At 43.9% G+C, this 13,481-nt stretch overlaps 1 protein-coding gene across 5 annotated transcripts in view; it reads left to right on the top strand.

The window, feature by feature from the left end:
- Positions 1-13,481, top strand: part of PTPRZ1 (protein tyrosine phosphatase receptor type Z1) — a 269,913-nt gene that overhangs the window by 142,476 nt on the left and 113,956 nt on the right. For all 5 annotated transcript variants that reach the window (XM_068276398.1, XM_068276399.1, XM_068276401.1 and 2 more), the window contains exons 8-10: positions 3,311-3,461; positions 10,447-10,631; positions 12,519-12,645. In XM_068276398.1, the coding sequence (XP_068132499.1) occupies positions 3,311-3,461; positions 10,447-10,631; positions 12,519-12,645 (463 nt within the window). The remainder of the gene's footprint in view (positions 1-3,310; positions 3,462-10,446; positions 10,632-12,518; positions 12,646-13,481) is intronic.

Below are 13,481 nucleotides of genomic sequence, written 5' to 3'. Positions count from 1 at the left end.
CAGCCCCCAGCACAGATCAGAGGGCACGCAGAGCGATCAGATCGCCCCCCTTTTTTCCCCCCTATGGGGATGATGTGCAGGGGGGGTCTGATCGCTCCTGCTGGTGGCATGTTGCGGGGGGGGGCACCTCAAAGCCCCCCTCCGCGGTGACATTCCCTCCCCCTCCCTCTCCTACCTGTCCCCCCAGTGATCCGGGCTGCACAGGACGCTATCCGTCCTGTGCAGCCAGTGACAGGACGCCCTCTGTCACATGGCGGCGATCCCCGGCCGCTGATTGGCCGGGGATCGCCGATCTGCCTTACGGCGCTGCTGCGCAGCAGCGCCGTACAATGTAAACAAAGCGGATTATTTCCGCTTGTGTTTACATTTAGCCTGCGAGCCGCCATCGGCGGCCCGCAGGCTATTCACGGAGCCCCCCGCCGTGATTTGACAGGAAGCAGCCGCTCGCGCGAGCGGCTGCTTCCTAATTAATCAGCCTGCAGCTGGCGACGCAGTACTGCGTCGCTGGTCCTGCAGCTGCCACTTTGCCGACGCACGGTATAAGCGTGCGGTCGGCAAGTGGTTAAATCCTAACATATTTCCAAGGACACATACACATATCCAATTGTGATTGGCCAATGATTGGTCAATTTTACCAACTCCATGTGCTATAGTATGAGAGCTTACCTACCTAGTCTGTTCATAGCATTTAAAATCTGTTGAATCTAATACTCCATGGAAGTGATAAAATTGGTCAACCATTGGCCAGTCTAAATTGGATGTGTCACCAGGCTTAATGGTCACATGAACGTAACCTAAGTTAATTTAGAAGTTAAAACCAAAGTGGGAACTGTGGCTGTTTTCATGTGATACATGCTTGTTATCCTACCTATTAATATACAATTGTCCCTGCGTCTCATGTCGTTGAGTCAGTGCTTTTGCGCTACTGCGCATGTCTGGCACTGACAGCTGTTGAGACTGGGCGCAGGATGGACCAGGGGATGGGCCGGGCATGTGCGCGCACGCAATGGGCGGGTGCGCATGCGGCGGGCAAGTGCACGCGGCGTTGACAGACCTAGGCCTCAATTCACTAAGCTTTATCAAACACTTAATCAAACGTTTGAGAATTTACCTCATGGGTAAAATCTAATTTTGAATTCACTAAGGTGTTATAGATTAGAGATATATAAACATTCGATAAATCTTTAACACCTTAGTGAATTCAAAATTAGATTTTACAGATGAGGTAAATTACCAAACGTTTGATAAAGTGTTTGATAAAGCTTAGTGAATTGAAGCCCTAGAGCCCGTTTTTAAACGGGCTTAGGTCACTAGTAATAAAATAATCAGCATGTTCTGCTCCTGCAGCTCTCCTACGTATGAATGAGACTAGTTTGCACTATCATTATGTATCATAGTACATCAATATATGGTGAGTAGTGATGAATGGCCAGAAAAAGTTTCACATTTTGCTCAGATGGGAGTATTTGTCAAAATATATGGGCATGATAAAACAAGAAGCACATTTCCTTGTGACAGGAGGTGGAGGGAACACTCGTTTGGGGTGATCGGACACCGCAAGGCGTAGTGTTGGGCGAACAGTGTTCGCCACTGTTCGGGTTCTGCAGAACATCACCCTGTTCGGGTGATGTTCGCGTTCGGCCGAACACCTGATGGTGTTCGGCCTTTTAAGTTCGGGTTCGCCCCGAACTACTAAATGGCCGCCGAACAGGGCCGAACAGGGCCCCTGTTCGGCCAAACAGGCTCTGTTCAGCCGAATACTGCCCCCCTATGGGGTCGCAGACATAAGGGGGGAGCATGCCCCGATCGCGGGGGGGGGGGGTCGGAAATTCCCCCCACCCCCTCCGCTAGCGCTCCCCCCTCTGCCCGCTTCCCCATACAAAAGTTTCAGGAAGTACCGGTCCGGTGGTAGTGGGTGGCTGGCAGTGGGCGGCACTGTGAAGTGAGTGACTGAGGAGGAGGAGTCCGGAGAGTGACGCGCTGAGGGAGGCCAGGCAGCGGGCGGTTCAGCAGTAGTACCGTACTACTGCTGAACCGCCCGCTGCCCGGCCTCCCTCAACGCGTCACTCTCCGGACTCCTCCTCCTCAGTCACTCACTACACAGTGCCGCCCACTGCCAGCCACCCACTACCACCGGACCGGTACTTCCTGAAACTTTTGTATGGGGAAGCGGGCAGAGGGGGGAGCGCTAGCGGAGGGGGTGGCAGGAATTTCCGACCCCCCCCCCCCCCGCGATCGGGGCATGCTCCCCCCTTATGCCTGCGACCCCATAGGGCCCCCAAAAGCGGGATGTTCGGGGAGTTCGAGGTTCGGCCCGAACATGCCGAACATTGCGGCCATGTTCGGCGAACTTTCCCGAACCCGAACATCCAGGTGTTCGCCCAACACTACGCAAGGGGCACAACTTTTTTCTAGATAATCCATTGTCGTGGAAACCGCGCCACATCCGCAGAGTTTCCCCGCAGGCAAATTGCGCAGGGAAACTCTGCCATAGGGATGAATAGCGCCGCCGGCCGAATCGCTTGCGCTTACGATTCGGCCGGCTTTTCCATCCAAAGTTGTGCGGGAGGCTGAGAATACCATAACCGTGCATGGACGGCTGATGTTATTCGTCTGTGTACCCGCGTGTCTCGCTGACGTGTGCAGCACAAGTGGAAACTTATGACCAGTACTAACAGTGGCCAAACCTTTACAATTAGTGATGTTGCTTGCTGTCATGGTTCTTAGTTGATGGAATGGTGCCAAGTATAACAATACTCACCTCTGAATAAGTGGGCTCTGGCAACGAAACAGGCATCAGGCCTCGTCTGAAGTAGATTTAAGCACCAAGAAATTAAACAGTTTTAATTGAATCACATTACTCCACTTTCCATTGTTACCTATGGACTTATGATTATAGTAGTGTCCATTATAAGCTACATGTTTCTTTCCTAACAAAAACAAAACCCAAATCTAGTAATTTTGTTAATTGTGTCATTAAGTATAATTTCAGAGATGGATTGTACTTTACTTATCTTCTTATTGATTGATGAGAAAACATATTTTCACACAGATGAGAATATTCCTGAAATACATGGGCATGAGAACACATTTACGCCAAATGCTTTAAAATTAATGGCAATGCGAAGACACAGTTTTGCCAGATCTATAACAGTCAATGGGCATGGGAAACCACATTATGAAAAAATGTTCTCATTTGAATGAAAATGTGTATCTTGTAAAAATCCATTATATTTGCATAACAATTTTGTGCAAAAGGATTTTTGGTGAAAATTGGAGCTCACCCTAATGATGACTGGTGTTTTGGCAGTTGGAATCCTTCTGTGATATCCTCACAATGCAGCAGTCTGGTTACGTCATGGTGATGGATTATCTGCAGAACAACTTCAGGCAGCAGCAGTACACATTCTCTGGACAAGTCTTCGCATCTTATACTGGCATAGAGGAAATCCAAGAGACTGGTAATTATGTAGCTTTAATTATTCTTAGTATGTCTATGTAACCGAGCATTTGTTTCAGGCTAAAATATACAGTATGTGCTGACATTAGGTAACTACACAGGGATTCATACTGGCTGGGCTGCAACTGTATTTTCTCAAAGAGAACCTGGAGTGATCCTAAGTCCAGTTTCACAGTGCAAACCGGCATCAGCGGTGCGTCGCACAGCCAAAAACAGACCTTCAGGGAAAACCGCTTTAGTACACTGTGTTCCCTGTCTGGCTACCAGCCAAGCAGGTAGTGACGCGCGCTTGCAGGTATGCAAGAGTGCACGGAAACGTATTGTAAGAATACACTTCCGTGCATGTGCGACACGATGTCGTGACTTCAACTTTTGAAAAAAACTGCGTCGCTATAGACGTCGTGATTACCGCGGTTCCCGCACGGTAACGTAGTTCTGCACTAGCTTCAGCGTTTGGAACTTCCAGTGCAGCGTACTGCAGCGTGGGAAGTATAAATGTCCCCATAGGGTTTAATTAGGGTGAGGTAGCTGTGCGGCAGTTTGCTGCACCATGCCAGTGTGAAAGGGCCCTTAAGCAAAACAATGAGATACCATCAAGAGGCTTACCACATCCTCCTCCAGACCACCACTGCTGCCTGAGACCATCTAGAAGTCTGTGGCCGCGCTCCTCTTCATGCACAAGAGCAGATGGGCAGCACCGCATGAGTTTTGCCACGCCTACACAGTAGCATGGAGCTGCTTGTTGGCATGCAGTTCCAGCTTACTGCGCAGGCGTGGTCCTACTTATGCAGGTGCAGTATGGCCACACATGAGCAAGGCCATGATCACATTTCTGAAAAGCTTTTGTCGGAAATGTTCCTGTGGTCTGCTCATGCCGACATTGGGGGCCAGGAGGGCATGGGAAGCCTCTGCAAAATCCAGAGGTTTCCCTCTTCTTCTGGTACACTTTAACCAGGACACACTCTTGTATCACTGTACAATTGCCGTAGGTTACTGCAGTACTTGTATTATCCTTGACAGAGTTAAAAGTTTAAAAATCACGTAGCCATCATCAATCTACCTGTTCACTTCCTGCATGAGAAGTGTTCATAGACATGAACATGAATGCTCAGCAGTGCCAGGCACACATGTTCATTCTGGCAATCCGATCACACCCGCTTCTGTCTTAGCCATCTCCTGTCTGTAGATAAGCTTAGCAATGCTTTTGCTAGACAACCCAACTTACTCTTTTGATTGTACTCATTGCTGTATGGGACACACAATAGACAATTCAAATATATGAATGTAATAGCAAAACATTTTGTCCAAGCACAAAAATCAACCAAGATGATACCACTAATGTTCAAGCTAGATTTCCCATACTGGTTAGTTTTAAATAATTTACAACTCATTTAAAAGCATAATACCGGATAAGAAGCTTACCCAGCTTTAGATACTCAAAGTCATAGAAGGGAGTGCAGTAATCTGCTCCTTAGATTAGGCACAGGAATAATGTGCCAGTTGCTGTGTGTAAATAATAAGGTTCTACTTTTTATTATTTGTAAAAAATTGCAAGAATTTCTGTTCTTTTGACTTGAGGGAACCTTGAAGGATAAGAGAACATAAAACATCAACAGTTCAAATCAACCCCAGATTGCCTTTGTAAATAATGAAAATGTAATGCATTACTGATTTTGGTCTCTGAAGAGGTCTCAGAATCCTTTGTCAGCATTTCTTTCACGTATGCATTACCTTTACCATTTGTAAGCTAATGCAGATAAGTGAGTCAAATCATAGATACTTAAGTAATTACGTAGCACACACAGAAGTACACATACAGAGGCGCACACATATATATTTACATGGACACACACAGACACACACATGCACCTAGACAGACATACACACTCACATGAAAACAGACATACACACTCACATGAAAACAGACATACACACATATGCACACAGACATACTCATAGACATACACACAGATGCACACACCCTCAGACATATAAAAACATCCAGACATGCACACAGATACACACACATAGATATAAACAGATATGCCCACAGAGACACATAAACACAGACATACACAAAATCGGACATAGTGCCTGATACACTTAACAGTGATAAAGTTGCTATGTGCAGAAAGCAAATTGCAATTTTACTGGTACTAAGGTCCAGCAGCACCATCTGTTAACCTAATAGCACCATGCGTGTTCCTGGGATAACATGCGCATTGTTTTGGTAACATGCATTACTATAGCATCACACCCATTACCCCAGTAATGCACGTGCCACTATTGGGTTAACAGGCGGTGCTTCCCTGGCGTTAGTAAGGTCAGTTAGTAATTGCTGTGAGTTGCCTGGGAGCGATAACTTTACTGCCCTTTTTAGTGCATCAGGGCCATAGACATATACACACACAGAAACAAACACAGAAACACTGCTGGATTTTAGGAGAGGCACACACAGAAGCATCAGACCAACAAGCAGCTTTGGCAGCTCTTGAGTATGTTTACAGACCTATGAAAAGCAATTTGGGGATGATTTACTGTAGTGTTGTTAGTTGCTCACTTGTCTCATAAAATATACCTGTAGCTGAATTACAGTTAGAATGGCTTTAAAGTCTGCATACATTTAGGGCCCATTCACACTATAAATCGTGAAACGGTAGCGCTTAGCGCTACTGTTTTGCGTGGGTGATTTTACAATGGTAAATCACTGTTCACACTTCCGTGATTCAGAGCGATTGCGATCAGCGCTTTATTAAGATCGCAATTGCTCCAGAATCGCGTCAAAATACTGCATGTAATGCATTTGCGATTGGCGTTAATCGCAAATCGCGGCAGTGAGATCACAGTCATATACTTTCTATTGCGTTAGCACTACAGCGATTACCGGGATCCACCTGCTAATCGTTCAAGTGTGAACGAGCCCTAATAGTATACAGAATTTCAAGCCAATCAGTTTAACCACTTGCCGACCGCACGCTTATACCGTGCGTCGGCAAAGTGGCAGCTGCAGGACCAGCGACGCAGTACTGCGTCGCCAGCTGCAAGCTGATTAATCAGGAAGCAGCCGCTCACGCGAGCGGCTGCTTCCTGTCAAATCACGGCGGGGGGCTCCGTGAATAGCCTGCGGGCCGCCGATGGCGGCTCGCAGGCTAAATGTAAACACAAGCGGAAATAATCCGCTTTGTTTACATTGTACGGCGCTGCCGATCAGCGGCCGGGGATCGCCTCCATGTGACAGGGGACGTCCTGTCACTGGCTGCACAGGACAGATAGCGTCCTGTGCAGCCCGGATCACCGGGAGGGAGAGGTAGGAGAGGGAGGGGGGTAAATGTTGCCGCGGAGGGGGGCTTTGAGGTGCCCCCCCCGCAACTAGCCTGCACGCAGGAGCGATCAGACCCCCCCTGCACATCATCCCCATAGGGGGGAAAAAAGGGGGGCGATCTGATCGCTCTGCGTGCACCCTGATCTGTGTTGGGGGCTGCAGAGCCCACCCAGCACAGATCACAACAAACAGCGCTGGTCCTTAACCTTCCTGGCGGTAAGCCCGAGCTGAGCTCGGGCTATGCCGCCGGAAGGCACCGCTCAGGCCCCGCTGGGCCGATTTGCATAATTTTTTTTTCCTGCACTTTGCTAGCACTTTGCTAGCTGCGTGCAGTGCCCGATCACCGCCGCTATCCGTCGCGCCGCAGCCGCCCCCCCCCCCCAGACCCCGTGCGCTGCCTGGCCAATCAGTGCCAGGCAGCTCTATGGGGTGGATCGGAATCCCCTATGACGTCACGACGTCGTTGACGTCGGTGACGTCATCCCGCCCCGTCGCCATGGCGACGGGGGAAGCCCTCCAGGAGATCCCGTTCTTTGAACGGGATCTCCTGATCGCCGATCGCCGGCGGCGATCGGAGGGGCTGGGGGGATGCCGCTGAGCAGCGGCTATCATGTAGCGAGACTTTGTCTCGCTACATGAAAAAAAAAAAGATTTGCTGCCCCCTGGCGATTTTTTAGCAAACCGCCAGGAGGGTTAAGGGGGGGTAAAGGGTGGGTCCTCAAGTGGTTAAGCCTACCAGCTCTCACTTTTTGCCCATCACTTCAGATTCAGTAATCAGTAGAAAGGCATTCAAGGCCACATTAATACAGGATTATTGATAAGGAGTGTTCTCTCTTTCCAGGATCAGCCCCAGATCTTTCCAGGACCATCACCATAATCTGAAGTTTGAAGAGAAGTTGCATTCTCTTCAAACTTCAGATTATGGTGATACCCTACATAGACACCTCGATGTTTGAATACGGTGTGCCTCTGAGGAAGCGGCTTTTGGCCATGAAACACGTGTCAGGCAGTCTTTTTAAGTGAATTGGATGTCTGTTCTGTTGTATCTACATGCCATGGTGGTGATCTGAAGAGACCTTATATGAAGATTAAATAAGAGGATTTGGTTCAAGGAACAATCCCGTCGTGTGTTTTTGTCTGTATAGTATTGATATAGGGGTGGAACCACACTATTTTTATCTTGTCTATAATAAAACAAGGAACCATAAAGCCAAACTCTGGAGCAAAGCTCAGACTTCCCAGGGGAACTATTAAATAGTTATTTTACCTCACTACTGGTTCCCAATATATCACATAGTTGCTGATCTCATCTACTTGTCTTTCTTGGCATCCACAGAGTAGATTTGCTAAATTTCACTCATTCCTGATAGTAAGCCTTTACATACAGAATGCAGATTGTAAAATATATAGCCCCAAGCTGATCTATTTTCCCTCATGTTACAAACTGTTGCGAATCAAGGTCAGTCAAGGGTTTTCAGTCTTAAAATGCCAGCCATAGATTCTTTATTTGGAGCTGTATAGTAGAGGTTATTCAAGTGCATTCCTAATCCCCTTAATTCTGATGTGTTAGAAATGTAAGCATTCAGAGCTAAAGATTTTCCATTTCAAAGCAGAGCTTTCCATCCATGGGCAGTGACAGAAAACAGGGCACAAAACATCATTTTCTACTACTCCAAATGGTTGCTGCCATGGCACATTACTGAATGTGTGTGTATATATATATATATATATATATATATATATATATATATATATATATATATATATATATATATATATATATATATATATATATACTACACTATACTATGCTTGAATAAAGTACATATAGTGTATGTACTCTGTATTACTACCCAAGCTTAGTTCATGAAGTGCCTAGCGTGTACAAATATTAAAATATGCAGCAAAATGTCAAAGATCACAAACGTGACATGAGTAAACCCATCATTGTGCATTTTAAAGTTCAGAAGACAGGAGGACTAGGAATGGACAGGCCTGAAATACTTCAAGGTTTAACACGCACTTGTAGAGGTTTTTGACTAAAGCTAAGGCTAAACATTATTTCTGCCTTCAGGCAAGTTCTTGGTAACTGCAGCACAGATTCCTTACCTGAACTAAACTCCAGGCAAACAGATGAAACACTGGTATATGAAAGATATGCACAGTACAGACGGACACACGTTTTGTTGTGCCGCAACAGTTATAAATAGCTAAATTGTGCCCAGTTGTGTAAAATTCCATAGCTTTCCCCCCTCCCTCTTTGTCTGCAATAATTATAGCCACTTTGCAATCTGCATACTCCCATCAGTAAAATAGATCAGAGGCCCACAGAGCTTCCTAGCTATTGCTGTATAAAATGCACACTCACTGGTCAGATATTTTAATAAATACACAAAATTAACCTAATTTGGAGGAGACTAAGGCCTAAAACATAACTTTTAATTGATAAATACGATAAAAACATTTCGTACCAAAAAAAAATCAATTGTGAAATGGATAGACGGTGGATTGAGATGTAGTTCCTAACAGCAACCCCAGTAAATGGCAATCGGGCTCACCTCAATTCACACTGCTAAGTAGACAACACACCCCCTTACATAGAACCCTACATGTTTCATCCCATTAAAGTGGGTGCTTCATTAGGGGTACAAAAACATGCTTGTGATAGAGTGCCTAGTGCTAAAGTGTAAAAGCATTAGGTACTCTAGAGTGCACTTTTTTGTACTCCTAATGATGCTCCCACTTTTAGTGGGGGAAACATGTAGGGTTTTATGTAGGGTGGTGTGTTGTCTACTTTGCAGAGTGAATTGAGGTGAACCCTGATTGCCATTTATTGGGGTTGCCATTAGTAACTACATCTCAATCCACTGTTTATTCATTTCCCAATTGATTTTCTTGGTAAGACCAATGTTTCTAAGTTATTTATCAATTAAAAGTTAAATTTTAGGCCTTAGTCTCCTCCAAATTAGGTTGATTTTGTGCATTTACTATAATCAGGTGTGTGTATTGCAGATATTTTGATAGCATACAGATGCACAGAAATCATAATCTGAGAATGTTTGAGGTACAGCTGTGCCTGTAAAGGGAAAACAATAATTTCTTACACCAGGATACCAGCTGATGGTTTACAGAGGGGAAACGGCGAATAATTGACATCACATTAGTAATACTGACTGAATTGTACTGGATACCATGCATAATTTGTGCCCCCATGTGAGGTCCAAATGCAATGAAATTTAATAATTTTTGTGCATTGCCTATTGGTATGCACTGCCCTCCAGTGTCCGAAGTGTGTATTGCGTCAAAAATAGATAACTAGAAATTGTTTTTATAATCTATTTAGTACCATACTCTTCCCTGACAACATACAATGTGAGAAATATGGATATACAAAAATTCAGATATTGGTACATAATACAGAGTTGGTAGATACAATATTGTTAAGAATAAATGTACGGCACCTTACAAGAAACAAAAGTTAGAAGATTATGGCTTTGTGAACTAATCAATCCAAACGATTATATATCTAAAGAATCTAAATCTAAAGGATGATAGATAGATAGATAGATAGATAGATAGATAGATAGATAGACAGACAGACAGACACTGTGTGGTAATACATGGAATATTGCCTTATGTACTTTGGTTTATTTTTTCACCTTAGTTTGCAGTTCAGAACCAGATGATGTCCAGGCTGAGCCACAAAATAGCACAAGCCTCCTGATCACATGGAAGAGACCTCGGGTTGTGTATGATGCAGTGATTGAGAGATATGTGGTCTATTATCAGCAGCTACAGGGGGAAGACCAGACAAAGCACGAGTATTTCACAGATGGCTACCAGGACTTGGTAGGTTTTTTCCAGTATTGTGTATGAACTCATTTAGAAACATGATGCCTGTAGCAGAGGCATGGGGTTACTCATTAAAAGCATATGTTAGTAGAGTCCTTAAATATAAGAATAAAATACAAGTGAGCAATTTCTGCTGCTTATTAGATATGCCAAGTACACAGATAATGCTGCCAAGCACATCTACCTACGGACATTGCCAAGAGCATGACTAATGAGTAAGGGAAGAAAATAGTGGGGCTAGAGTTTGAAACATAGGAATGTGCGTGTATATATATATATATATATATATATATATATATATATATATATATATATATATATATATATATATATATATATATATATATATATTACATACATACATATATACATACATACATACATATATATATATATATATATATATATATATATATATACATAATTTATTTTCTGGCACAGAAATAGTGTTTCTAAAGTCATTTTTAATGATTTTAAGTACTGCAAAGCCGAATATTTGGATTATTTTTATCATTTCTAATAAATATATTAAAATGACGGTAATAAAAAATGTGTCGGGTAAAACTAAAATCGCAAAATACAGTATATAACAATGAAAAAGAAAATATATTTACTGTCGTAATAAGCATAGTAAAACATTGGTAAATATTATGGATATTTTACTACTAAACCTAAGCCTACTCTCAGACAGAACCCTCCCTCTACCCTCTACCTATCCCTAACCCTTAGACCCCCTGATGGTGCCTAACTCTACAACTCCCCTAGTGGTGCCTAACCCCAAGGTGGGTGATGTCTAACCCTGAGAACCCATCTGGTGGTGCCTAACCCTGAGAACCCATCTGGTGGTGCCTAACCCTAAGACCCCCCTGGTGGTGCCTAATCCTGAGACCCCCTGGTGGTGCCTAATCCTTAGACCCCCTGGTGGTGCCTAACCCTAAGACCCCCTTGGTGGTGTCTAACCCTAATACTCACCTGGTGGTGCCTAACTCTTAGACCCCCTGGGTGGTGCCTAATCCTCAGACCCATCTTCCTGATGCCTAACCTTAAAACCCTCTTTCTCTGCTGCAATTAACGCAAATACAAAAAGCGAGAATTCAAAACCATAAGCAATACATTTGTAAGATAATAAATTTCAAAACAATAATTTACAAAATTACAATTCCCAAAACATATTTCAAAACAGTTAAAATTATGATTTACTAAAAATTATAATTGTCAAAACCAATTTGTAATGATATTTTACAAACCTCTAATTCTCAAAATTAAAAATGTCCCACTATTTAACAGGCGCCTGAATCGTCCAGTTTTGTGCCCAGTAGCCGATAGTTAACATTAGAGTGAATGGCGGCGCCTGATTTGTCCACTTCTCATATGCACCTGATCTTCCTGCTACCGTTACAAACTGATCTGATATGCCATGCTGAGATCAGCACAGAAATGCACTGTGAAGTGTGCTCAGGCCCATAGAGCACATTTTAGTCATTCACCTGGTCCTCTAGGGAAAATCCCTGAAACATGCTCTGAATAGTCATTGAAAGGCATTGTTATTAACAAAGGAAAAGAAACATTTGCATTTTCACACATTCACAAATTATATTCTCACTTTGGGCGAGAAAAGAGAAGCATTGCAGTGATAGGCAATGGAGTCAAACCCTGATGTCATCAAACATCTAATCATATACAGAGAGGCTCCTATTTCTCAGGCTCCCCGTAGTGTGATTTGATGCAACACACACTCATTGCACTGCTATTCTCTGCCCATCTGTTATAGTAAATCATCCCATGTCAATTTACACCTACCTCAAGGAGATTCACTAGCTCATTACCGTATTGCTTTTTGATGTTTTAGAAATACCTGTACTTACTTCACATTTTTAATTGTAGGGTGCAATTTTATACAACTTAATGCCAAACACAAGTTACGTTCTCCAAGTTGTCGCAGTGTGCACCAATAGCCTTTATGGAAAACGGAGCGACCAGGAGGTTGTTGACATGGTGGTGGAGGAGACAGGTATGTCTATATACTTTTTTTTTTTTTTTTATGAAAAATTCATACTTTGTATGGCATGCAAAAATTCCTGCTTTATAAGGTAGTGGTGAATTGCTTCAAGACAATCAAAACACAGCATATTCAAATGAATTTGATATTGCAGTGCCTAATATGAAATTCTCAGAGCTACTTTGCAAGCCTCAGGATTTCTCAACTGCATTATGGGAAAATTGCTGACTCTAGTGCTAGCTATAGTGGGTGGACACCAAAGGAAGCTTGCAGGAGGCATTCTTATACATTTGCATGGGTTGCAGTGAACGTTTTGGAGAGGACAGTGCTCTGACTTTATGTTAGCAATTTATATGAGCAACACTTGTGGTCATTTGTTGTAGTCCAGGTGATAGCTATACAGTGTCAGGCTGTGATGGTCATACTCTATTGAGCAGAGTTTTGGGAAGCACTACACTAATGTAAAGTGCTGCCGAAATAGAATAAAATGTGTGAATGCCTACTTTCAGCAGTTGTATGATTACTCACTTGAATGTAGCTGGCCATTCTGTGGAAAAATATGTTTATAATTTTAGTTTATTTAGATTATATTTGCAGTGTATATAGCTTATGCTGCTAACGAAGACTAGTGCAGAGGCCCCTGGCCATGTTTACCTCATGACTAGTGCAGAGGCCCCCAGCCATGTTTACCTCATGACTAGTGCAGAGGCCCCCAGCCATGTTTACCTCATGACTAGTGCAGAGGCCCCCAGCCATGTTTACCTCATGACTTGTGCAGAGGCCCCCAGCCATGTTTACCTCATGACTTGTGCAGAGGCCCCCAGCCATGTTTACCTCATGACTAGTGC

The sequence above is a fragment of the Hyperolius riggenbachi genome, chromosome 3 (assembly GCF_040937935.1).
Source record: "Hyperolius riggenbachi isolate aHypRig1 chromosome 3, aHypRig1.pri, whole genome shotgun sequence".
Classification (NCBI taxonomy): Eukaryota; Metazoa; Chordata; class Amphibia; order Anura; family Hyperoliidae; genus Hyperolius; species Hyperolius riggenbachi.
Note: the sequence above shows the minus strand (reverse complement) of the source record. Positions and strands in the feature narration are given on the sequence as shown.